Raw genomic sequence first — 27993 nt, 5'->3', positions numbered from 1 at the left:
TATTAGCTACACATGTAATCTTAACGAATTCTGTATAGGAAATTCTGATATCTCACCAGTTATAAATACAGGTAAACGAGCAGATACATTCTGGACCTGCAGGCGAACTAGACAGTGGAGGTAGTTGGGTCGTTCCCTTGAAATGACATCACATTCATGGTAGGGTAAGACCTCCACCATTCCAGCCTCCTGACAGACATCCATGAAGATTTTTTTGCCTTGTGCTTCCGCACTAGACCTGTAGAGAGAGGTAAGAACAGTTATGGCAGTTAGGATTTTACGGGATCATTAGTTACCTTGAAATATAAAATTGACTTTGTCCAAGATTCAAATTAAATGCAGTGTCTTTGACTACCTGCCCTAGACCTGTATCAAATAAAATCTACCTTAATTTTAAAGTGCATTTAAAATCGCAACACACTACAGTAAAACAATACAATTTTGCAAACAGAAGAATAAAAAGTGTAATGAACAATTCTGGTGGTTAGTAAGGATCTTTTACAGGATGATTAGTTCCCTTTAAAATATAAAAATGTACTTTGGCCGACATTAAATGAAACGCAGTGTCTTTGATGACTAGTGCACAGCAGTCGACTTTTAAAGGGGATTTCTGCTTGAGCTGACATCTGTGGCATTTACAGAATTAATTCTCTAAAATATCAAGTCATCACTAGGGCTGTGGCGGTCATTAAATTCTGTCAGCCGTGATTGTCAAGCAAATAACTGCCGGTCTCAAAGTAATTGACCGTTAATTAACAAACACATTTTTTAGCATCTCCTGGCTTCCACACTGATGCAGACCTTTGGAACATCTACATTTTTAAAAAGTCTATTAAATCCATTTAATATAGCCGACACCATCACAATAAATCCATTATTTATTTTAGACGTATAAAGAAACATGATATGAAGAAAATGAAGTCTATTTCAGAAGAGCAGAATAGCATACTATATTGTCCTTATGGTAGCGCGCACATGCGGCTATTCTGTGTTGAGCGGTTTAACAAAGAAACATATCCTCCTATATGCTTCATTTAGAGTATACATATACATATACAACCCACCACTGCGACCTGTATGCTCTCGTTGGCTGGCCTTCACTTCATAATCGTCGCCAAACACATTGGCTCCAGGTCATCTACAAGACCCTGCTAGGTAAAGTCCCCCCTTATCTCCGCTCACTGGTCACCATAGCAGCACCCACCTGTAGCACGCGCTCCAGCAGGTATATCTCTCTGGTCACCCCTAAAGCCAACTCCTCCTTTGGTCGTCTCTCCTTCCAGTTCTCAGCTGCCAATGACTGGAACGAACTACAAAAATCTCTAAAACTGGAAACACTTATCTCCCTCACTAGCTTTAAGCACCAGCTGTCAGAGCAGCTCACAGATCTCTGCACCTGTACATAGCCCATCTTTAATTGAGCCCAAACTACTACCTTTTCCCCTACTGTATTTATTTATTTTGCTTCTTTGCACCATACTATTTATATTTTAACTTTTAACTTTCTTCAAACTACAAATCTACCATTCCAGTGTTTTTCTTGCCATACTTTATTTACTTTGCCACCATGGCATTTTTTTGCCTTTACCTCCATTATCTCACATCATTTGCTCACATTGTATATTGTATATAGTCTTATTTTTTTTCTACTGCATCATTGATTGTATGTTGTTTTACTCCATGTGTAACTCTGTGTTTTTGTATGTTGTCGAACTGCTTTGCTTTATCTTGGCCAGGTCGCAATTGTAAATGAGAACTTGTTCTCAACTTGCCTACCTGGTTAAATAAAGGTGAAATAAATGAAATAAAAGAGTTACAGTTGAAGTCGGAAGTTTACATACACCTTAGCCAACTACATTTAATCTCAGCTTTTCACAATTCCTGACATTTAATCCTAGTAAAAATTCCCTGTCTTTGGTCAGTTAGGATCACCACTTTATTTTAAGAATGTGAAATGTCAGAATAATAGTAGAGAGAAGGATTTATTTAAGCTTTTATTTCTTTCATCACATTCCCAGTGGGTCAGAAGTTTACATATACTCAATTAGTATTTGGTAGCATTGCCTTTAAATTGCTTAACTTGGGTCAAACGTTTCGGGTAGCCTTCTACAAGCTCCCCACAATAGGTTGGGTGAATTTTGGCCCATTCCTCCTGACAGAGCTGGTGTAACTGAGTCAGGTTTGTAGGCCTCCATGCTCGCACACGCCTTTTCAGTTCTGCTCACAAATTTTCTATAGGATTGAGGTCAGGGCTTTGTGATGGCCACTCAATACCTTGACTTTGTTGTCCTTAAGCCATTTTGCCACAACTTTGGAAGTATGCTTGGGGTCATTGTCCATTTGGAAGACCCATTTGCGACCAAGCTTTAACTTTCTGACTGATGTCTTGAGATGATGCTTCAATATATCCACATAATTTTCCTGCTCATGATGCCATCTATTTTGTGAAGTGCACCAGTGCCTCCTGCAGTAAAGCACCCCCACAACATGATGCTGCCCCGTGCCTCACGGTTGGGATGGTGTTCTTTGGCTTGCAAGCCTCCCCTTTTTCCTCCAAACATAACAATGGTCATTATGACCAAACAGTTCTATTTTTGTTTCATCAGACCAGAGGACATTTCTCCAAAAAGTACAATCTTTGTCCCCATGTGCAGTTGCAAACCGTAGTCAGGCTTTTTTATGACGGTTTTGGAGCAGTGGTTTCTTCCTTGCTGAGCGGCCTTTCAGGTTATGTCGATATAGGACTCGTGTTACTGTGGATATAGATACTTTTGTACCTTTTTCCTCCAGCATCTTCACAAGGTCCTTTGCTGTTGTTCTGGGATTGATTTGCACTTTTCACACCAAAGTACGTTCATCTCTAGGAGACAGAACGTGTCTCCTTCCTGAGCGGTATGACGGCTGCGTGGTCTCATGGTGTTAATAATTGCGTACTATTGTTTGTACAGATGAACGTGGTACTTTCAGGTGTTTGGAAATTGCTCCTCAGGATGAACCAGACTTGTGGAGGTCTACAAAAAAAAAAATTCTGAGGTCTTGGCTGGTTTCTTTTGATTTTCCCATGATGTCAAGCAAAGAGGCACTGAGTTTGAAGGTAGGCCTTGAAATACATCCACAGATACACCTCCAATTGACTCAAATTATATCAATTAGCCTATCAGAAGCTTCTAAAGCCATGACATCATTTTCTGGAATTTTCCAAGCTGTTTAAAGGCACAGTCAACTTAGTGTATGTAAACATCTGACCCACTGGAATTGTGATTAAGTGAAATAATCTGTCTGTAAACAATTGTTGGAAAAATGACTTGTGTCATGCACAAAGTAGATGTCCTAACTGACTTGCCAAAACTATAGTTTGTTAACAAGAAATTTGTGGAGTGGTTGAAAAACGAGTTTTAATGACTCCAACCTAAGTGTATGTAAACTTCTGACTTCAACTGTATATATGCAACTTTAGTTGTGATACAAACGTTAGGCTATATGTTTTGATTTTTAATAGATTCTAAGGCTGCATGATGCGAGTTGCATGAAAGGCATGAGCTCTTTGTTTTTTGAGCAGGCTGTTCTCATTCACAATTTGACAAGCGGATGAATCAGAATTAGTTGGGTAATATAGATAATTAAGATGTTTTAGAATGAAACATTGTCTTCATATGTGAATGTGTCTTTACCTAATCTTAAACCATGTGAAGGGATGGCGTGATTAATGGGGAACCAATTATTTGTCTCCACAATGTCTGTGTGCAAGTCACTCCCCTCAGTGAGCTTGTCCTGGAGTGGGGTCAAGAGGGGGTTTACTTGAGATGGGAGTATCTAGAGTTGACAATTGATATATGCCATTGGATGAAATTGTGTTTTTGTTCTATGAAATACCAGGGACGAGATTAGAACCTCGTCATTAGGGATCAAACTGAACGATAATTTATAGCGAATGCTATCTGGCTGTGGATACTCCTTTCTAAAGTATAAGGTCCCTTTGTGAACTGTTCCTAAGAGCTGTGGTTCGTCATGTACATTGAAGGGGTGGTTCTTGGGTATAAAAGATCTTTGTACTTTTGTGTAATCACTTTTCAAAGGCATCATTGAAGGTCAAGTGCTTTTGCAAAAGTATCTTAATTATTAAAGATGTAGTTTAACTCAGACTGTTGTGTTTGTAACTCTCCTCATTTGGTAATGCAGAAATTAGCCACCACACTTGATAATGCCTCGAATTTCCCGGTGACATCTCCCTAGTGTGGCCGTAATGCCCTCTAATAAAATCTAATAAAAACATGCATTTTGTGGCCGTTGTGCCCTTGGGCTGAATATAATAATTATAATTCCCTTCTCCCGGCTGCATGTTCCGACGCACCTCTCACTCACATGGTTCTCAGATATCTCAATTCTTATTAGCCAATGCCCGTAACGTGATCGGGTTCTTCTTACAGGCATCTATCGCAGCTCTGAAGTAGGCTACAAGTGAAGACAAGACACATCGAGGACGCAACTGCGCTAATCAATCTTATCAAATTCCGAGGTGCATATTGAAGATGCTAGAACTGTCCACGTTTACTTTTCGCCAGCTAACAAGAAGAGTAGGCCTAACGAAGTGCAAAAGCACTAGCCTATGTCAATCTACATTTTTTTTCAATTTACCTTTTTATTTTAACTAGGCAAGTCAGTTAATAACACATTATTATTTACAATGACGGTCTAGGAACAGGGGGTTAACTGCCTTGTTCAGGGGGCAGAACAACAGATTTTTACATTGTCAGCTCAGGGATTCAATCTTGCAACCTTTCGGTTACAAGTTCAACACTCTAACCACTAGGCTATCTGCCGCCCCACTATCCCCCATAGTTATAAAGTTGACCTATTTGATTGGTCTGAGAAACATTCCAAACAGTCTGGGACAGATGTGGGATGCGATTAAATACCAAATGAATACAACTACTTGCATAAAAAAAAACTTTCAAAAGCAATGAGACTGAAACAACAGATCAGAAAATTTTTGCTTAAAATGTTGCTAAACTATTAGGCTATTTCTTCACCTTTATAAGCGCAGCAATGCGCACACGGCAGTAGGCTATAAGCGCGAATGTTCCAAAATGCAATCAATTAGCGGAAAAACACCATTCTCTAAAGTGACCACATGCAATTATACATGTAATGCTTTATTATAAAGGTGCATTTTTATGGTGAAAATTATCTTCCCCAGACTTGAAAATCACACACCGCCTATGTATGCCACTGGTTACAAAGCAGATTAATGTGCTTAATTTTAAGAAGTTATTTGGCTACTTTAGTTGTGAAACAAACCTTATCAAAACATATAGGCCTATGGGCTAGGCTACATGAGGTGTGCGACTATGATTTGAAAAAGTCGCCAAAAAAAAAGGCATGCGCTGTTTCTTGCCTTACTACACACAAGCTGGGCATTATTCACAAGTGATTATATATCATTCACAAGGGATAGGGTAATATTGTCACCCATCAGACTATTCTTGATTTAATCTGGTCTTTACATATACTAAATAATATGTGTGAAATTTGTTTTGATTTAACATGCACCTGTCTCGGGGCAGGGGGAAATACGTCATCTATGCACTTAAATAGCGAATGGAGGACGCTTTTCCCCATGCTTCATTTTCATGCCAGCCAGGTAGGCTATACTCCTGTTGAAAAAATAAGCAATGTGCTTAATATTAGGAAAGTTGAGAAATATAGTATGCCTAGCCTATAGAAAGCTGATGAGATCCTCTTTTTAAGAGGTCTTCAAAACTGTTTTCTCACACAATTGCATAGCCTATAGAATTGTTGCACAACATGAGCTCATGAGCAATCATGAAGTGTTTGATTTGATTTTCAAAACATTTGCATTGATGTCAGAGTGATTAGCGGGAGAATAGAGTTCTGAGTCCCAGGCAGTTAGTACGTTTGGTAGGCTACTAATGACCATCAGCAGCATCAGAGCTGGAAGAAGCCTAGTTACCGTGACTAAACAGTCACGTGGAATTTGACTGTGGTCATGACTTGTGACTGCCGGTGTGGCGGTAATATGGTCACCGCCCTAACAGCCCTAGTCGTCACCACACATCTAAAGTAGCCATCGTAAAGGTTCTTACAAGCGCAAGAATAAGCTTACCTTGCGTTCTCTTTAAGCTTCCGGCTGTCTCTGTAGTGCAACAGCCATTTCCACTTCCCTTTTTTACTCAGTCCCTCCAGAAAACCAGACATTTTCTTCATGTTGCCTGAGAGAGAGCGAGAGTTACTCAGCGACTCGCACATTCCATGCCATGTTGGAAGTGGACATAGCCTGGCCCCAGATCTGTTTCTTGCCAAACATCAGCCATAGGAGTTGGCAAGATGACACAAACTGACCTGGGACCAGGCTAGGGACATCCTAGTTGCTTGTAGAGATAACCGCTGTTAAAAAGATAATGACATGTAGAAAATGCACTTCTTATATGTTCTCTTGCAAATAGAGAAGCGTCCATACTGAGACTGAGTGTGTGCAGAGCTGCTCCCTCAAACACCACGAAACCGCCTTTGCCGAAGAGTTCTTGGTGGGTCAGGTTCACGATGTCATCAGGACGGTCAATACCAGCAAACAACACATTCTGAGCCTTCTTCAACTCAAGCAAGTGAGGGACCTGAGGGTAGAACGGAAATCTCAAAATGACGATGTAATGACAAAGTATACCGATTCAAAAGGTTGGATTTCCAACCTGGATTGGTTATTCTTTTCCGGGAGTTTGAGATACTTTTTATAAGTCTACAATGGTATAACAGTCTTACCTCACAAATGTGTTCAGCAATATCTTCATTCCTTAAGATGATGTGTAGAGGGCACGATGGACTATCCTTTCCAAGGCAGAATTGAGACTGTTCTACTGCAATGTGGCCCTCTGCCTCTAACAGCTCCTACAAAATTAAAATGCTTGTTTTTAAACACAGCGGAATAATTCATTTTGGCTTTCATTGTTGTACTAATGGCTTTCATAGACTAGTCCCAGATCTGTTTGCACTGCATAGGCTAACGTTTTTACGTTCATCTTACCTTCGTCTCTCTGAAGAATGGGTCAGATGATGTCACCAGTATGTAGAACCTGAACTTGTTCTTACATGACTGTCTCACAACAGAGTTCAGATTATCATGCAGGCTGTCATACATGTCCTCCTTCATCTGCCCACAGAAGTCTTTGCTTGGAGCTCGAGACTTTGGTGAACTGTTTCTCTTTGCTTCTTCCCTCTTGAGTCTCTCAGTTCTGGATGGGTATTTTTTGCCTGCGCAGACCTCAGTCATCATAGCATGGTATGCCTTGAAACTATCCACAACCAGATCTGAAACTTTTACATGCGTCATCTCACTGCCCTTTGTACAGGAAAGTTTCTTAAGATGCTGAGGTTCTCCATCTGTCTCTTCAGTCATAGCCATCCTTTCAGGCATCTCCACTCTGATCTTTTGTCCTGCAAGTGACGGTATCGCCTCCCAGTGCTCCTCTGAGCTGTCCTGATCCTCCTGTAGACTGGAAAAGTGCACTGTCACAGCCGGGCTACTGGTGGAAGCTCTTTCTTCTACGTTTGACCTGCGGTGTCTCGATCGGTTGTACCTGCTGCTGCTACTACTCTTGCGTTTTAGCATCTGGTTCATTCTCTCTGAGAAGATGAGGGTCTCCAGATCCATAGATGACTGAGTAAGATCAGATTCATCAGCGTTATGTGCATCATCCCACCTCTTGGAGAACTCCAGAAAACTGCTCAAGCCCTGTCTGTTCGAGTCAGGAACTGTCCGTGTGTGCATGCTTGCTGTAGGTTTCAAAACGGGATAGTTTTCATAGGTGATTCTGTTTCCTTTGTGATCAAAAACAGTAACTAAGCGTGGCTTTGCCACTGAGGAGTCTTCTTCCTTGGTCATATCCATCTGGCTGCCACTCCTCTTAGCCCTACAATACTTTAACCACTCATGTTGGTTCTCTTCCATATGGGAAAGTATTTTGTCTGATTCTTCAGACTGGAAGGTGACCGACGAGGAAGTGCCTTGCTTGCTGAAGTCCAAAACCCCATAAAATTCCCTTTGCTCCCATTCCTGAGACTGGCGTAAAGAGTTGATGAAGTCAAGTCTTGTTTTATTCAACCGGAATTTACTTCTTAAATGTTTGTCATTTGATATCCAATTGGTCTCTAAACTGGATTCAATGTTGTCTTTATCTACAGAAGGCGCCTCATTTTCAGCCATAACATCCTCATCAGCCATAACATCCTCATAATCTTGCAAAACTGCAATCTGTCTCATCTCTGTGGCATACTGTGTGTTATAAGGCTGAGCATTAGTGTTTGAGCGGACAGGGGTATCGGTTTGTTTGCTTTTTAGGACATCTGAAGACATAGGGTCAATATCTGTTTGTCCTTCTTCCCAGTTGTACTGTCCTCTGCTGTCCTCACTCTTGGAGAGATTCACAATCATGGCAGGTTGCTGGCTGTTTGGCTGGGGCTGAGTAAAACTGTGCACTGAAAAGTTCTGAGAAGCTGCTTTAGGTCCACTGCCGGATGGAATACTCAGACGGGTGGACTGTAGGATGAGCTCACTTAAGGCAGGACGCAAGCAAGTCTCTCTTTCTAAAGCGATTTCACTAAAGTTCCCAGTTAATGTTGTTTCATTGGACAGGACTTCCGGGTGGATTGATGGCACAGAGAAAGCAGCTTTCTCTGTTACGGAACAGTGGGTGTTGGGAAACGAGTAAGAGAAACTATGCAGCGAATGGCGACTTGAATGAGCATGCAGGTCTGGTTCAACAGCGGCAAGTCGCATATTTGAATATGGATCGTAATCGCTTCTTCCCTTTAAAGAAGATGAGGGAGTGTTGAGAGGTGTGCTAGTGGCGATTGGGTTCTTGCGAGGATCAGCCAATACTTGAGAGAACTGATTATCAATGGCTTCCAGATTATTTGGTTTGTTATTGTTGCTGGATTTATGTAGCTTGTGCAACCCAGTAGCAGCCCTAGCTTTATAGAGACTAAGACTTGGTTCATGATGATCCTTTTCATTTTCAATGAGCGCAAGACTACTATCGAGGTTGGGACTGTTGGTGTCTTTCGCATTGGGCAACAAAACAGTGTTTGGTGAGTGATGGTCATAAGAAAATCCTGGAACGAAAGGTGGCTCGTCTTCTGTCGGAGTTGGGCATCTGCTGTAACCTTCCCCAGTGCTGAGGGGTTTGCTGACCCCATCGGCATCGCAGATGGCCAAGGAGGCACTGCAGATGTCAGGAATGGGGATGTAACCATACAGCACCTCATCCACAGTTGGGCATCGACTGACAGATTCTGTTCCCTTTGAAACTATTTTTGCTAGCATTTCACCTGATAACACATTAGCACTATCACAGACTGTGATCCGTGTCTCTTTCTGACTTGGGTGAGTATCATGCACCTCTGTGTGATTGATATCCTGGCTATCCTTCTCTACTCCAATGAATGGTATTTCTTCTCCAAAAAATGGAATTTCTACCTGACTTTGCGCTATCTCTGATGCCTCACCTATTGAATGTAGAACATCTGTGTGTGCGATGTCTTCACTGGGAATCGGTGGTATTTCTACCTGACCTGTCAGTATTTCTAATGTCTCGTCTTGAGAATGTTGGTACCCTGGCGGGAATGTTGTGGAACTTTGAGTTGTGACATCATCAGATTTACTCTGACCCTGCATCAATTCTTTTTCCTGTTCTTTAGTTTCTACATCAGCCTCATCTATTTCATGTCTAGCCACTCCTAAAACATTATTGGGCTGAATGAGTGTGTCAAACTCGCCTACAAAAGGCATGTTCCCATCGCATACTGGAAATACTTGCGCGGGCAGTACATCATCTTTACATTTAATCTCACCATGCATCTCTGGCAGTACTCTGCTAGTCCCAGCAGAAACATCCCTACCCTGTCCCATTGGTAGTTCCTCATCCGTGGAACCATTTATATCATGCACTACAGTGGGTTCTACGTCTATGTACAGCTTGCCATTACATTTCACAGGTAGTGTCGTACCTCTCGGATCATTTCCACCATGCACCACTGACTGTGTTGCGTTTTGGGAATCATTTTCAGTATGTGATATCTCTGGTAGTACCTCAGCCACAGATGTATTCCCATCACACACCACAGGTGGTGCTTTATCTCCTGAATCTTCTCCACAAACCATCGCTGGTAGGGTCTCATCTCTAGTATCATTCCCATCCTGCATTGCAGTTTGCACCTGGTCTTTGGTGTTTTCATAATCTCTGGGAACATTTTCACTGTGCACTGCTTTGAGTGCCTTATCGTTCTCAATTAAATCCTTCCCAACATGCACAGCAGTTTGTGCTTTAGTGATTTCCTTGTTTGTGGTATCTTTCCCAGCATGCATCGCTTCTGGTTTTGCGGCTTCAACAGAATCCTTCACGTTGTGATCTATTTTGTGCATCTCCTCTTTTGACTCACTGCCATCAGAGATGGCAACGTGAGCCCCATCTCTGGCTTCATTTGCATTACGCTCAACTGTGTCAGCCATATTGGCAGCATCACCATCCATCTGCACTTCTGTGTATGGTATTGTTTTGACTGAATCGTTATCTTTAAGTTGTTGCTCCTTATTGACATCTTTATAGCCCATGGTTTTAAGACGCGCTGCGTTTGGTTCTCCATCACCCGTCATCTCCTCCTCCTTTTGGAGGAGCTTTTTGTTGTTGCCCTCCAAAACCTGAGCAGTTTCAGTCTCCAGGAGATTTTTGTTGTTGCCCTCCAAAACCTGAGCAGTTTGAGTCTCCAGGAGCTTTTCTTGATGAATGTACACACTTGCTGCCTGTTCACACAGAAGTATGTACGATCGATCACTTTCCAAAGTTCTTTCGTAAGGGGACACACCATTTTGGAGGGTACCCTTGCTGTCATTCTCATGGTTGTTGGTTTCATAGTCTTCATCATCACCCAGGTCACTTGATTGTTCTGACATCACGCTGTCCACACGGTCTCTGTAAACCTGTAGAGAAAGAGAACACCAAGATAAACAATTAATCATTGCAAAAAAAAATTAGTAAAAAAAACATTTATTGGAAAACATATGTGGTTTAAATATATAATATATTTGTTTTCCAACCTTTAACTCAACACCTGTACTTCGTTTTGGACAAGAGATGGTTTCCTTGTGCAGGCCAGTTGCTGGTAGGTATACTGGATGATTTTTTAAATCTATTCTCTGCTTAGACTCTGTGTCTAGAGAGTCTAGCACAGTTGAGGTTGTTTTCATTGAAAGGTCCAATACCTCAGCTTCCAGGCTTAATGGTTGTGCTTCTTTTTTACCCATGTTACTAAGGTCCAAAACTTCAGGTTCTGGTATCCTGGAGAGGGCTATATAAGCAGGGGAACTTGTCTTGGTCTCAGGTTGAACATGGGCTGGTACCATTCCATGAGCCACTTCTGTAGAATCCTTTCTTCCCAAACATGTTAGACTTGAGTCTGCCTGGCAGAACCTCGCAGTGGACCTGCTGTAGAAAAGACCTATCCACATGTGGATAATGAGCTGAACCTGTTCCTTTGTGTCCTTAATGTCAAAATCCCATGGGCTGTACAGAGAGGGAGTGCAAGAGGGATGAAGGGAAAGGACAGAGAAAAATCTGAGTTTTAATTTGCAATTCCAGTCAAACAATTAGTCGACCACTGTGAGTAATATAGTAATATAGTATCAGCTTTTGGTCTCTAGCAAACTCTTCAGTTATCCTTTCTTCTAGCTACTGTATGCATAACTAATCAAACTGAAGACATTAGTATTTAAGGTAGTGATTGTAAGTACATACCCATGTAGGGCTCTAATAACTGTTTTATCCTTAGGGTCGTTGGTAAACTTGCTGTCTGAATTAAAGTTATAGTTTTCCTTCCACAGCCTTGTCACTTGAACTGAGCCATCTTTTTCAATGAACTGCCGGAAGCGATGGAACTTCTGCCTGCACCCGATTCCTTTGCTCAGGGATTCCGGAGCCAATCCGGGTTCCTTCCTGTTCTGGTCCTTCTGCTGACACAGGAAGGCCCGTAGTGTTTGAGTTCCGTCAGCAAAGATATCCTTGCGATGCTGCTGAAGTCCCTCCGAAATGGGGACTTGAAGGATTGAACCTGACAAACCCAATAGTAGAGAGGATGGCGGCAGTGAGTATGAATGTTCTTGTGAGACTAACACAACCCGCTCCCCACTCCCCACCACCAGCCCCTTGGGTGACGGAGACTGAGGGGGGAGTTTAAGCCTAGCAGCAGAAGGGTGCTTCAGCAGAGCAGGAAGGACAAATTCTGGCTCACCATCTGGATCATGAGGAGAGACGCCATCTTTGACACTGTTGTCACTTATCACCAAACTTGGGTGGTCATCTTGTTTCTCAAGAGCCTTTGGGTCTGACTGTTGTTCCAGTACCTTGTCATTACTAGTACTGCGAGCCATATCGGCCAATAGGGTCAGAGAATCTGCAGGTGGGCATGATACAGCGCTGGCACCTTCGCAGGGCCTACCCCTACTGACAACACGGCTGACATCCGGGTCAAGTGTCACTAGTTGGGAGGATATAGCTACTTTCTCACTTTCTAAAGAAGCTGGTGAGCGATAATGCAACCACCCTGTAGAAACAAAAGACACAAAGGAGACAGAAGAAACGGCATGAAAACAAAAACACAAAGTAGCGCATGGTGATGATTAATACCTACATGGCTGTAAAGCAGTCCCCTGCATGCAAATTGGTTAGTAAAGATTTTTATTTTTTAAATTTTTGAATCTGATAATGTTTTTCTTGCAATAGTAAGAAATATCCTTGCCAACCCACTGAACCTAATTTAAACATGATCTGTAATAGATGTAACTTTATGTTCAACAGAGGGACCGCAGCAATAGGGGAGCTAGCCAAACAACACACAGCAAGATGAGGCAGAGGCGGCAGCAAGAGGTCCCAGATCTGTTTGTGCTGTCTTGCCACGTGCGTTACAATGACCATAGGATGGCACAAACTGATCTGGGACCAGGCAAGCAAGAGGCCATTAGCACATTACTTCAGAATGCCGCTTTGCAGTTCAGATGAAAAAGGAAATATAGAAATGGAATCGTCAGGAATTCAAGACATCCGGATTATTTCGGCATATTTCAACATTTCAGCACATACATTAACTGTAATCACAACTCAATGATGAAGAACATTGCTATCTAATTTAGCATTTGGTTTAATGAGAACAAAAGAAAATCCCATCTGCATGTTTTGTTATTTGCATGACATGTGAAGTTCACAACAACCATGAACTTACATTTTTTCCTAATGGAGTCTGCGTGCTCGTGTTTCTTTTTGAATGGTCTCCTCTGACTCGCTAAGATGATTGTTGTTGAAGGGGAGCTAGGCAACACCTCAGACGTTTGGTCAGATGTGGCTTGAGGTGGGACCAGGTCCAGTCTGCTCTGAATATCTTTCTTTAATGGAATATCACTTTTTTCTGGAGATTTGTGTGCGTCATTATGCAACTCCGTAGGAGTCAAGCCTAACGCTAATGCAAACTTTGGGTCTAGGCCAAATGTCTGTTCCTTTACAACTTCAACAGCACCTGTGGTTCTGTCCGGGTTGGCTTTGTTGATATTAACATTTTCCATTTCATCCATGCCAGGAGTATCAGCCTTGCTTTTCTTGTTCAAGGGTGATGTTTGATCTTCTGGAGCAGGATTGATGGATGTACTCCTCTTTCCCCCTCTTGAAAGAACTGTCTTTAGTTGACTCAGGGATATTGCGACATATTGACGCTTCTTTTTGTGTTTTCCTGAGGAAGGAGAATCCGTGTTTTTGTTTAGGACCAGTTCTGAGGGATTCAGAGAGGCCATCTTGCCTACATCAGCCATTTTGACCTCATGCAGACTGTCTTTACTGTCTAACATCCCTATGGGCAAATCTTTGTTCTCATCTGACTTGTTCAACTCTAGGTTAGGTCCATCTCCTGTTTCTATGGGTTGGGGGACTTTGATACAAGCTTCAACCATCATCTCATCAGCACATTGTTTGTGATCTAACACTTTCCCCTTAATTTTCAAAGATTCTATATCCTTGGCGATAACTTCTGAACCGTGAGGGACAAAAATTCTACCACATTCGGAGATGATTGCCTTCAAGTCCCACCGTTCTGTCTTCTTTTTCAATGGATGGTCATCATGAATCAAATCCATACTTTCTTTATTTCTCAATGGGTGATAGTGGATTAAATCCTTTTTTTTCATTTTCAATGGGGGATCTTGGATCAAATTCCTCAATTCTCTTGGCATTTTCAATGGGTGAACTTGGGTCACATCCATCTTTTCCTTCTTTTTCAATGGGGGATCTTGGATCAAATTCATCAGTTCTCTTGGCATTTTCAATTGGTGAACTTGGGTCACATCCATATTTTCCTTCTTTTTCAATGGGGGATCTTGGATCAAATTCATCAGTTCTCTTGGCATTTTCAATTGGTGAACTTGGGTCACATCCTTCTTTTTCAATGGGGGATCTTGGATCAAATTCATCAGTTCTCTTGGCATTTTCAATGGGTGAACTTGGGTTACATCCATCCTTTCCTCCTTTTGCAATGGGTTAACTTGAATTATATCCATCCGTTCCTTTCTCTTTTTCAATAGGTAGACTTCACTTGAATCCATACTTTCCATGTCCTCTTTTTCTTTCTCTTCAAAGTCGGCCACTGTAGACCTCAAGATCCTTTTACCCAATCCGCTAAATCTATGACGTTTCCTTGGCCGTTTCCTCCAATCAGATATAGAGGAATGACTGACCTCTGTGGGTTTTGAAGGCTGATTGGCCTTGCCACATTGCCCATTGAGAGCACTTCCGTCCTTATCCTGTACTTTGGCGCAAGGCAAACTGGAGGAGTTATTTGATGTGGACTCTGTGTTGATCAAGTCAAGGTTCTCATTGTGAGGTAAAACGGTTGCAGTTCTTTCAGTGGCAGTGATGACTAACACTGTTGGGAGGTTACCTGATGCAGGTGAGGTTGAAACCTCTGTCACCTCTGTGGCCTTTTTCATCACTCTCATACTGGCTATCCCAAAAGCCTTTGGCGACACTGCAAGCTGGGAAAGATCAGAGGGAACCTCCTCTTGCACCTCCTTCTGAGGCAAAGTTCTCACTTTATCCTCTACGCCTGCCTCTGGTGCCTTGCTGTTGGGCTTGGTCGCCAGGGCCGGACTAGGTTTCCTCAAGACCTCTGCAGAGACTGGAGGCTGTGAAACATGAGAGGGCATATCCTTTTGCACCTCCTTCAGGTACAAGTTAGTCTCTTCATTCGCTACTCCTACCTCTGGTGCATTACAGTCTGCCTTGCCCAATGTTGCCAGGTCAGCTTTCCTCAAGTCCTCTGCAGAGACTGCAGGCTGTAAAAGATCAGAATGCACCTTTTCTTGTACATCAACTTCAACCTCTGGGTTCAAACTTGTCCCTTCATCCTCTATTCTTACCCCTTGTGCATTACAGTCAGCCTTGGTCTTCCCAGGTTTTTCAGAGTCATCTGCCGACACAGCAGGTTGAGAAAGATCAGAGGGGAGCTCCTCCTGCTCCTCTTTTCGAGGCAAATTTGTCCCTGGTGCATTACTGTGTGCCTTGTTCAAGCCAGGTTTCCCAAAATCCTCTGCAGGGATTAGAGGCTTGCTAAGATCAGAGGGCAACCTTTCTTGCACTTCCTTCGAAAGCAAGTTATTCCCTTCCTTTACTGCTTTGTCTGGTGCATTACTGTCTTCCATAGTCTTACCAGGTTTCTCAAAGTCCTCCATTGACACAACAAGTGCTTTACTAAAGTCTGCTGCTGTGTCAGCTGTGTCTCCTGGGGACTTTCCCCCTGACTGCTGCTCCTCTGGGCCACCCAGACTAGCAGGACTCATGGGGGACCCCTCTGGAGATGACAGACAGTAGTAGACATCATCATCCGGCTCATCTCCTCGCTCCTCTCGCCCTGCCATCAGAAGCTCCGTGGCTCTGGACACCGACAGCTCAAAGGAGCCCGGCTGGTGGAAATAAGATTTGAGACGTTTCCATCCCATCTCAGTCCACTTGGGGGCGGAGTAGAGGTATTTGAGGGCATCAGGAACATCAAACTGATCTGGGAAGATGCTGGCCTCCCTGGATGGACTGATGGTAAGCCCAGGGTGGATGAGGGAAGCGTAGCTCTGAATATGCTGCTCTAGTAAACCACGTAGCTCCCCGCTTGGCGAAGGGAGGCACTTTTCCACCTCTGCCTCTGCGTAGTTCAGTGCCGGCACCACCTGGAGGCACTCTGGTGAGAGGAAGGGCTTCTTCCAGCAGACCTTGGTGTCTGTGGTAAAAAATAAAATGGCATTACATAAAGATACATTACAAAAGATTAGATAAAAATTACTACTGTATACAAGGGCATAAGTGTGCACAAATTAAAGTTGGCCACACACACACCTCTATGTATAGCTCTGCAGTCTGGAAACACAAACATCCCCTGCAATACCTCTGGCTTACTGGACCCAGTATCTGGAAATATACAATTATAATGTCATGTTAGAAGCTAAATATCTATCTACAATATCTAAATACAGTATGTTGTGTATACAGGTTCTGTCTTACCTTCATATGTGAGGAAGTGAGATGAATGTAACAGTATAAGAAAACCATTATCATTCAGCTGTATTGTGAGGGCCTGTTAGTAAGAAAAATATAATTTATTTGAATCAAAGTCTGACAAGGCAACAATGTACTGCATTCCGTTCTTCAAATAGACTGTGAGCCAAATTTAAAAACAATGATAGCTCACCAGGTCTTTCTCCTTGACGTCCTGTGTGAGCTGAGCGAGAGAGGTGTCTTCAGCCTCACTGGGTGCAAGCTCATACAGACTGCAACCCATTCCTTCCAGAGACACTGAAAAATAGTACAACTCAATATAATAAAGTACTCCTAGTGTGTAAAGTTTGTTATTGCAAGAAAATACAAAATACTGAAAAAAAGGTGATCATTTAGACATTCAGCATTCCAGGGTAAAGAACGAAAAATAAATCTGTGTAAAGCTAATATAATAAAATCTACCATTTAGCAGAAGCTTTTATCCAAAGTGACTTACAGTCATGCGTGCATACATTTCATGTATGGGTGGCCCCGGGAGTCAAACCCATAATCCTGACATTGCAAGCGTCATGCTCTACCACTGAGCCATACACAGACTTATCAAAGCTGAATAAATAAACAGTTTAATCTTTATTCAGATAAGCAACACATAAACATTTCCTGAGAAGGTTTTGTTTGTGGTGACACTGCTCAAACAAAATGCTATCAAAATGAAACCCCTTTTTGAGTACATTTACAAATTCTTCGGGATCAGTGTCCCTTCCACGGGACGGTTGAGCTAATGCGATTAGCTTGAGGTTGTAAGTAAGAAGAACATTTCCCAGGACATAGACATATCTGATATTGGCAGAAAGCTTAAATTCTTGTTAATCTAACTGCACTGTCAAATTTACAGTAGCTATTACAGTGAAATAATACCATGCTATTGTTTGAGGAGAGTGCACCATTTTGAACATGAAAGTTATTAATAAACAAATTAGGCACATTTGGGCAGTCTTGATACAACATTTTGAACAGAAATGCAATGGTTCATTGGATCAGTCTAAAACTTTGCACATATACTGCTGCCATCTAGTGGCCAAACACGAAATTGCACCTGGGCTGGAATAATACATTATGGCCTTTCTCTTGCATTTCAAAGATGATGGTACAAAAAAATACAAAAGAACGGTAGGTTTATTCTTTGTATTATCTTTTACCAGATCTACTGTGTTATATTCTCCTTTCACATTTCCACAAACTTCAAAGTGTTTCCTTTCAAATGGTATCAAGAATATGCATATCCTTGCTTCAGGGCCTGAGCTACAGGCAGTTAGATTTGGGTATGTCATTTTAGGCAAAAATTGAAAAAAAGGGCGGATCCTTAAGAGGTTTTAAACATGACTGTACCTTCACCGGAGAAGCAGGTTTCAAATATAGCCTTCGGTAATTTCTGCCTCAGATCTGACATTTGAATTGCTCCGTCAACTGACATCATTGTTGGACTGCAATCAACCAGAAGGAAGGAAGTGTAATTCATGTGACATTCTCAAGTTATGGTACCACATGAAAACAGAATAAAATGGGGAGGTACTGAAATGTGTTTTTAGATTTTCCATTGCTTAATGTTTTTCCATGGTGTGCCCTACTGAACACGACCCACATCAAGTCAATTGGAGATATATTTAGAAGATATTTTTAAAGTCATATCATAGGGAGAGACAGTACACCTTCACAAGGTAGCATTGAACTTACAGTTTAGCTGGAATTAGGGGTCCTGTGCTGGACTTCAGAGCCACATGGTAGATCTGGGAGCTGATTTGGAGCTGGCCCCTCCACGGATAGTAGTGAAAGACTGTAATCGTATACCATTACCATTATCATAACAGTATCCAAAAGCACCAGTGCAGTGTACCAATACACACAAAAAGTCAAATTCATATGGATAACACACTAGATATAGACACATTGATAAGTAGCCATCAGTTCATTGCTCACCTGTTTTTTCTTCCGCACTAAAAAGACAGGGAGACATTTTTATTTCATTAATCATAACAATAACAGTTTAATTCCTTTTCACCTAATATTTTCTTTTGAGCATAATGTCGTTTGTTACAAACCCCATGAGGGTAAAGAGGGAAATGTACCTTTTCTCCTGCTCCTCTGATGCGGGTGTCTTGGTATCCCAATAGGAGAAAGCCACGATAGCGAATGGGCAGACATGGCTGGGAGGCTGGACTGGCCCTCCAACAGGCAGCTCATACATGTAGTACTGCAAAGACCAACACAAATCTTGTCAGCTTTGCTATTGTGTTGTATTTATCACCACTGTGTCTGCAGGTGTATTTCATCAACTTGGCTAAATGCCTGTGGCAAAAAGACGAATAATACATAATTACATTTTTTCGTTAGAGGTAGCTTACTAAATAACATTTTTATTTTATTGCTTTGACACACTGAGTGCATATTTGACAATTGAAGGCAACATAACACACCATGTGAGAGGGAGGGATGATGGTGGAAGGAGGGAGGAGTCTCACCTGTGTTCTCTCGAAGGCCAGGAAGGAGCTGGTGTTGGCTGACACAGAACTGAGCTGCTCTGATACATGACAGTCAAACCCATTAGAGGGAGAGGTGTAGTTTACTGTGTAGTTCTCAGTCACCTCTCTGACCCTGCCCTGTAGAACCCCACAAAATGAGAGAATTAAATTGCTGGAAGTGTTTTTTTTTTGTAGCAGGTTAGGAGAACTTACGCAGTAGGTTACAAGAATTAACGTGGCAGGTTATGAGACTTAGGTTAAGGTTAGGAAAAGAGTAACGGTTTAAAATGCTCTCATAACCTGCTACAAAAAAAGTAACTTCCGGTCGTAGTTGTACTTCCTCTAGTCAGCACCCCTATTGCCCTGCTACTGTGTAAATACCTTGGTGAGCCTGATGATGGCGATGTACCCAGACTTCCCGTGGTACCAGCGGTTTAAGTCCAGGCAGTCCGAGTACTTGGACACGTACACACCTGAGTTAAACAAGAACATTCACAACATTGACAAGTCTGTTTCCACAACAAGAACATGGGGTGGTGGGTGTTCCAGTATCCCCCCTCCTCTTTCTGATTAAACCAAAACAATAAGAACATGGGGTGGTGAGTGTTCCAGTATCCCCCCTCCTCTTTCTGATTAAACCAAAACAACAAGAACATGGGGTGGTGGGTGTTCCAGTATCCCCCCTCCTCTTTCTGATTAAACCAAAACAACAAGAACATGGGGTGGTGGGTGTTCCAGTATCCCCCCTCCTCTTTCTGATTAAACCAAAACAACAAGAACATGGGGTGGTGGGTGTTCCAGTATCCCCCCTCCTCTTTCTGATTAAACCAAAACAACATGAACATGGGGTGGTGGGTGTTCCAGTATCCCCCCTCCTCTTTCTGATTAAACCAAAACAACAAGAACATGGGGTGGTGAGTGTTCCAGTATCCCCCCTCCTCTTTCTGATTAAACCAAAACAACATGAACATGGGGTGCTGGGTGTTCCAGTATCCCCCCTCCTCTTTCTGATTAAACCAAAACAACAAGAACATGGGGTGGTGGGTGTTCCAGTATCCCCCCTCCTCTTTCTGATTAAACCAAAACAACATGAACATGGGGTGGTGGGTGTTCCAGTATCCCCCCTCCTCTTTCTGATTAAACCAAAACAACAAGAACATGGGGTGGTGGGTGTTCCAGTATCCCCCCTCCTCTTTCTGATTAAACCAAAACAACAAGAACATGGGGTGGTGAGTGTTCCAGTATCCCCCCTCCTCTTTCTGATTAAACCAAAACAACAAGAACATGGGGTGGTGGGTGTTCCAGTATCCCCCCTCCTCTTTCTGATTAAACCAAAACAACAAGAACATGGGGTGGTGAGTGTTCCAGTATCCCCCCTCCTCTTTCTGATTAAACCAAAACAACATGAACATGGGGTGGTGGGTGTTCCAGTATCCCCCCTCCTCTTTCTGATTAAACCAAAACAACAAGAACATGGGGTGGTGGGTGTTCCAGTATCCCCCCTCCTCTTTCTGATTAAACCAAAACAACATGAACATGGGGTGGTGGGTGTTCCAGTATCCCCCCTCCTCTTTCTGATTAAACCAAAACAACAAGAACATGGGGTGGTGGGTGTTCCAGTATCCCCCCTCCTCTTTCTGATTAAACCAAAACAACAAGAACATGGGGTGGTGGGTGTTCCAGTATCCCCCCTCCTCTTTCTGATTAAACCAAAACAACAAGAACATGGGGTTGTGAGTGTTCCAGTATCCCCCCTCCTCTTTCTGATTAAACCAAAACAACATGAACATGGGGTGGTGGGTGTTCCAGTATCCCCCCTCCTCTTTCTGATTAAACCAAAACAACAAGAACATGGGGTGGTGAGTGTTCCAGTATCCCCCCTCCTCTTTCTGATTAAACCAAAACAACAAGAACATGGGGTGGTGGGTGTTCCAGTATCCCCCCTCCTCTTTCTGATTAAACCAAAACAACAAGAACATGGGGTGGTGAGTGTTCCAGTATCCCCCCTCCTCTTTCTGATTAAACCAAAACAACAAGAACATGGGGTGGTGGGTGTTCCAGTATCCCCCCTCCTCTTTCTGATTAAACCAAAACAACAAGAACATGGGGTGGTGGGTGTTCCAGTATCCCCCCTCCTCTTTCTGATTAAACCAAAACAACAAGAACATGGGGTGGTGGGTGTTCCAGTATCCCCCCTCCTCTTTCTGATTAAACCAAAACAACATGAACATGGGGTGGTGGGTGTTCCAGTATCCCCCCTCCTCTTTCTGATTAAACCAAAACAACATGAACATGGGGTGGTGGGTGTTCCAGTATCCCCCCTCCTCTTTCTGATTAAACCAAAACAACAAGAACATGGGGTGGTGGGTGTTCCAGTATCCCCCCTCCTCTTTCTGATTAAACCAAAACAACATGAACATGGGGTGGTGGGTGTTCCAGTATCCCCCCTCCTCTTTCTGATTAAACCAAAACAACAAGAACATGGGGTGGTGGGTGTTCCAGTATCCCCCCTCCTCTTTCTGATTAAACCAAAACAACATGAACATGGGGTGGTGGGTGTTCCAGTATCCCCCCTCCTCTTTCTGATTAAACCAAAACAACATGAACATGGGGTGGTGGGTGTTCCACTTTGAAGAATCTCAAATATAAAATATATTTTTTATTTGTTTAACACTTTTTTTTGGTTACTACATGATTCCATATGTGTTATTTCATAGTTTTGACATCTTCACTATAATGTAGAAAATAGTAATAATAAAGAAAAACCCTTGAACGAGTAGGCGTGTCCAAACCTTTTACTGGTACTGTATATCTGAATGTAAGCAGACGTTTAAGATCTGTGTGAGAACAATTAAGTGAGAAATATTTAAGAGGCTGTGAAACTTCACACGTTTTTTTTTTAGGTTTAGTGGTTTACAGTTCCAACACTGCATAATGTAACTGAGGTGGTTTGGCAGAATTGGCTCCACACGCACATAATGAACTTGTTGGCTCCCTAAGCTAATGCCTAGGCTTTAGCACAGCAGGCGAACACTGTCTTGTGGCACACAGGCACATGCCATGGATATGTGATTAGATGTTCTCTTTCCTTATAATTTAATCTCACCAAAGAAACCTGCGTCATGTTGATTAACCTACAAGTGACAAAACAGGAAAAACGAGTTGAAGGACATAAGTGACAAGTGAAGAAACAATACGTGAATGAAAAGGGCTGACAAAAAGTACTATTATACTGCTACAGAAAGAAGAAAAAAACACTTCAACTCTTACAGGGCTTCTTCTATGGTGATCTCATAAACATCTAGAACTGTAAACTTGGAACATGACGAAACAGAACACTAGACTACACAAGGACTTTGACCACTGTTTCCTTCCTCCATAACTATGGCAGTTATCGCAATCTGAGCCTAGTAGATAAAAAAAACTAGCAGACTTTGTCCAACTGTAGATAATCTTCCACCACCCTCCCCCTTTTCCACTAGGGCCTGCAACCGAACACAGCCTGGCTCACTATGTAACCTGAAGTAACGGAGATTTCTATTGAGGAATTCTAACTTCAAACAAAGAAAGATATTTACCAGAGTTTCATTGTATGTATGTTCAGAGCTAAACTCTCATAACATAATATTCTGTTGATAAAGTAGAATCCTCCCTCATTCCAATGAGGTAAAATCTAATTTCTATATCATTCAAACATTTTTACTGCAGGCCCCTAAGTATAGACTAATGCTAATATCTGGTCCTAGCAAACACTACTGGTCTCTCCTTCCACTTTCTCTTTACACTATCATGTACGTAAAGCAGTTTCACTTTCAAAAGCAGAAGGACAATTGACCAAACATGTACTGAAACCGTTGGTAGAGCATGGTGTTTGCAATGGTGTTTGCTACGCCAGGGTTGTGGGTTCGATTCACACGGGGGGCCAGTACAGGGAAAAAAGAATGTATGAATTGAATTGAAATGTCTGCATTCACTACTGTAAGTCGCTCTGGATAAGAGCGTCTGCTAAATGACTAAAATGTAAAAATGTAATTATCCTAGTAAGAAAACGTATTTAAATCTCACTACTTATGTTTTGACATGTCTTTAGCCATATAGTCCACACTCAAATATAATTAGTTTAAGTTCGTGGCTAGAGAATACTCCATGTCATGTAGTGTGTGAGTTGCCTCTATATTTAAAATGTAAAAGCTTAGAAATGCTCCATTGTTTAGGTGAGGCCTTGTTCGATGATATGAAAAAGGTTTCAGTAGAAATAGTTCAAACCAGTTTTTCTCATATTGCCTTAACCCAAGACAAGTTGTTCTTGTTTTTATCGAGGCGTTATTGTCCTAGTGTATTTAACTCCCATGCTGTGGAAACCCAGGCGTCTTGTCTGATATCTCGTTATTTACACAATATGGCGCAGCTCATTTACCCTTTGAAGGATCTCCAAGTGTGGTACATGTGCTGTGTCCAGGGACAACACCAGTTTCTCCCACTTTATTTGCCTTTAAAATAGAAGAAGAGTGATTATTAGCGATTGGTAACTTGATTACAATGTTTTGAGGTTGTTTTCTATGACACAAAGTTAGATATGGGTTTCTCCATAAAACATTTTTGGGGGGAGAATACATTGTGTGTGACTTTACGTTTTCTACAGAAATAGATGTATGAATGACTATAAACATTATTGTGAGATATACATTGAAATATTTATTTTGTTACCTTATTTTCGTCGTCAAACAGCAAGAAGCCATAGGACTCCTCCATTTCTTCCTCTGAGTATCCCATGTCTCTCCTCTTTGTTCGGAAAGCCTCATACTGTCAAACAACAAGCAATAGTTTAGCCTATCTCAAATATAATAAAAATTGTATTTGTCATATGCACCGAATAAAACAGGTGTAAACTTTAACATGAAATGCTTACTTACGAGCCCTTTCCCAACAATGCAGAGTTAAAAATTAGAAAAATAAAAACTGATAACACAAATTAAAATAGTAACACAAGAGGAATAAAATACACTAGAATGAAGCTACATACAGGAAGTACCAGATCAATGTGGAGCTATATACAGGAAGTACCAGATCAATGTGGAGCTATATACAGGAAGTACCAGATCAATGTGGAGCTACATACAGGAAGTACCAGATCAATGTGGAGCTATATACAGGAAGTACCAGATCAATGTGGAGCTACATACAGGAAGTACCAGATCAATGTGGAGCTATATACAGGAAGTACCAGATCAATGTGGAGCTACATACAGGAAGTACCAGATCAATGTGGAGCTACATACAGGAAGTCCCAGATCAATGTGGAGCTACATACAGGAAGTACCAGATCAATGTGGAGCTATATACAGGAAGTACCAGATCAATGTGGAGCTACATACAGGAAGTACCAGATCAATGTGGAGCTATATACAGGAAGTACCAGATCAATGTGGAGCTACATACAGGAAGTACCAGATCAATGTGGAGCTACATACAGGAAGTACCAGATCAATGTGGAGCTATATACAGGAAGTACCAGATCAATGTGGAGCTACATACAGGAAGTACCAGATCAATGTGGAGCTATATACAGGAAGTACCAGATCAATGTGGAGCTACATACAGGAAGTACCAGATCAATGTGGAGCTACATACAGGAAGTACCAGATCAATGTGGAGCTATATACAGGAAGTACCAGATCAATGTGGAGCTACATACAGGAAGTACCAGATCAATGTGGAGCTACATACAGGAAGTACCAGATCAATGTGGAGCTACATACAGGAAGTACCAGATCAATGTGGAGCTACATACAGGAAGTACCAGATCAATGTGGAGCTATATACAGGAAGTACCAGATCAATGTGGAGCTATATACAGGAAGTACCAGATCAATGTGGTGCTATATACAGGAAGTACCAGATCAATGTGGAGCTATATACAGGAAGTACCAGATCAATGTGGAGCTACATACAGGAAGTACCAGATCAATGTGGAGCTACATACAGGAAGTACCAGATCAATGTGGAGCTACATACAGGAAGTACCAGATCAATGTGGAGCTACATACAGGAAGTACCAGATCAATGTGGAGCTACATACAGGAAGTACCAGATCAATGTGGAGCTACATACAGGAAGTACCAGATCAATGTGGAGCTACATACAGGAAGTACCAGATCAATGTGGAGCTATATACAGGAAGTACCAGATCAATGTGGAGCTATATACAGGAAGTACCAGATCAATGTGGTGCTATATACAGGAAGTACCAGATCAATGTGGAGCTATATACAGGAAGTACCAGATCAATGTGGAGCTACATACAGGAAGTACCAGATCAATGTGGAGCTATATACAGGAAGTACCAGATCAATGTGGAGCTATATACAGGAAGTACCAGATCAATGTGGTGCTATATACAGGAAGTACCAGATCAATGTGGAGCTATATAAAGGAAGTACCAGATCAATGTGGAGCTATATACAGGGAGTAGCAGGACCAGATCAATGTGCAGGGGTACAAGGTATTGAGGTAGATATGTACATAGGTAGGGGGAAAATGACTAGGCACCAGGATAGAACTTCCCTGTAGCTCAGTTGGTAGAGCATGGTGTTTGCAACACCAGGGTTGTGGGTTCAATTCCCACGGGGGGCCAGCACATGAAAAAAATGTATGAAATTGTATGAAATGTATGCATTCACTACTGTAAGTCGCTCTGGATAAGAGTGTCTGCTAAATGACTAAAATGTAAATGTAAAATAATAATAAGAGTAAAACATTTAAATAAAAACAACATCCTACTGATATTAAGTTCAATTATTTGATGTTGTAAATATGTACTTAACGACTGAAGGAGCAGCACAAAATGACTTAAGTAATACACAAATATACTATCAAGTATTACACAGATATGTAACAGTACATATACTAACATGTACTATCAAGTATTACAGAGATATTATCATGAAATAGTACATATACTATCCTGTACTAAGTATTGCACAGATACTATAAACTGGACTCTATGGGCAGAGTCAGGGCTGGGATACCGTACACCAAGGAGTAAGCCAGGGTTGGCCAAGTTTACCATGTACTGTAGTGAAATACTGACCCGTTCCTGCAGAGTAGCATTCTTTATCAAGAAAGCAGAGTTGTATCTGAAAGACTGCTTAGACTCCTTGTACATGTACGAGTTTTGCAGTGGAGGCCGAATGCTGTTGTCGAAGTTTTTCGAACCTGGTAGCACAGGTACCAACACACCTGGAGGTTGCAACAGGAACAAGGTTAAAAAGTGACTACTGTAGAGTTGCAAACTCGTTCTGTTTTTACCAAAAGGTGCCATGCATTTTATTTTCTATTCTATGCATCTTGTATTTATAACTACTATACTGATATATTCTATTCTATGCATATTGCATTTGTAAATAACATATTGATATATTCAATTATTGTTTTCTATTCCATTCTATTTAATTATAGACTAGGTGTCTTGCATTTTTAACCTTTATTGATTATATTCTACATATATATTTTGAGGTAGGTCTAACATTGGTGAGCATATTGTTAAAAAACACTATAAAAAGATTTATGCAACAACAAAGAAATGTCTCGCCCATGTGAACACATTATTCTCGCTGCTAACGAATTACAATGGCAGTCAACTTCTTTCGACCAGTATGCGCACTTGATAAAATACTTCAAACTGTAAATACTGTAATCCTTTAGGCTAAACTAAAACAAATGATGTATGACTAAAATCAACATTGTCGAGTTGTTAAAATGTTAAATTATGAATAGTAACCATAATAGAAAAGTGATATAACATTGTGATTGAACAAAAAAACATTACTCGACGTCACCTTCTCTCACGGCACCATTATCGATTTCCATGGTTGGAAATGTATTAAATCAGTTTGTCTCTATTTCTCTGGACATTTGCAGACCACCTCTGTCTTCCATTGACATTTCGACACTTAATTTCTCTATTCCAAGGAAAATGTTGCCAATCCATATGAGCGATTTGGCGCAATCTTCGTGCCAAAATCAAATCTCAACATTGTCAGTGAGTTTGGTAGGCTGAGGAAAAATATATTGCAACCAGGAAGTAAGAAAGAGCACAAGGAAAAACTTCGCCATTAGAACACATTTCGATATTTTGTGATTTTTTCTGAGTTTATGCTCAGATATGTTTTACATATATCTTATATATAATGACCAAACAATGTAATCCTAACTAAACGTGAAGTATTGCTTCCAAAAAAGAAACAGAAACTTAGCTATAACTACCTGCATCCATTTCGAGACTGCTTCGCTTTCATTTCTTCACTTGCCTACCGCTAGTAGACGCAGTTATGGAAGCCCGTTCCCGCCACCCCCACAAAAAATATCTGACTAAGAATTATTAGATAGTAAGTCATAATTATAAAATAGTAACTCATAATAATAATATACTAAGTAATAATTATGAGATAGTAAGTCATTATTTTGAAATCTGTATCACATTAATCCAATGTGTACTTTGCATCAGGCCCTTCTAAACTTTCAAGGGTAACCTTATGTATATCCTATTGTTGATCACACCTGTGTGTCTCTGTGTGTGTGAGAGAGAGTTTGTGGTGATATTTTTTCCATATCAATGTATCAGAGATTTATGTTGAAATGAGTTGGTGCCTGCTTGCTGACATCTCGTTGACATCCGATTTAGGACCCTGATCAGTTTTTTTATGTAAATTGCATGTTATAGAAGGTTTCAGTGTCACGACTTCCGCCGAAGTCGGTCCCTCTCCTTGTTCGGGCTGCGTTCGGCGGTCGACGTCACCGGCCTTCTAGCCATCACCGATCCACTTTTCATTTTCCATTTGTTTTTGTCTTTGTCTTACACACCTGGTTTCAATAACATTTGCATT

At 41.6% G+C, this 27993-nt stretch overlaps 1 protein-coding gene across 4 annotated transcripts in view; it reads right to left on the bottom strand.

Moving 5' to 3' along the window:
* The window catches only part of LOC115197642 (uncharacterized), a 29270-nt gene extending 1843 nt beyond the window's left edge, over positions 1-27427 (bottom strand). The window contains exons 1-23 of one of the 4 annotated variants that reach the window (XM_029759365.1): positions 27374-27423; positions 26947-27163; positions 26199-26347; positions 23816-23911; positions 23526-23598; positions 19490-19581; positions 19109-19246; positions 18716-18840; positions 18567-18583; positions 18324-18423; positions 17979-18073; positions 16783-16886; positions 16596-16668; positions 16431-16502; positions 13285-16314; positions 12298-12609; positions 11805-12117; positions 11108-11573; positions 7040-10990; positions 6778-6903; positions 6479-6632; positions 6125-6230; positions 57-238 (exon numbers count right to left, since the gene is read on the bottom strand). In XM_029759365.1, the coding sequence (XP_029615225.1) occupies positions 57-238; positions 6125-6230; positions 6479-6632; positions 6778-6903; positions 7040-10990; positions 11108-11573; positions 11805-12117; positions 12298-12609; positions 13285-16314; positions 16431-16502; positions 16596-16668; positions 16783-16886; positions 17979-18073; positions 18324-18423; positions 18567-18583; positions 18716-18840; positions 19109-19246; positions 19490-19581; positions 23526-23598; positions 23816-23911; positions 26199-26347; positions 26947-26977 (9805 nt within the window). In that variant the 5' untranslated portion in view covers positions 26978-27163; positions 27374-27423. Of the gene's footprint in view, positions 1-56; positions 239-6124; positions 6231-6478; positions 6633-6777; positions 6904-7039; positions 10991-11107; positions 11574-11804; positions 12610-13284; positions 16315-16430; positions 16503-16595; positions 16669-16782; positions 16887-17978; positions 18074-18323; positions 18424-18566; positions 18584-18715; positions 18841-19108; positions 19247-19489; positions 19582-23525; positions 23599-23815; positions 23912-26198; positions 26348-26946; positions 27164-27373 lie in introns of all 4 variants that reach the window. The other 3 variants (XM_029759363.1, XM_029759366.1, XM_029759364.1) reach the window with 3 other exon arrangements.
* Between the last annotated feature and the right edge of the window lie 566 nt (positions 27428-27993).

Source organism: Salmo trutta, chromosome 7 (assembly GCF_901001165.1).
Source record: "Salmo trutta chromosome 7, fSalTru1.1, whole genome shotgun sequence".
NCBI lineage: Eukaryota > Metazoa > Chordata > Actinopteri > Salmoniformes > Salmonidae > Salmo > Salmo trutta.
The sequence above is the reverse complement of the archived record's forward strand: the minus strand, read 5'-3'. Positions and strand labels throughout refer to the sequence as shown.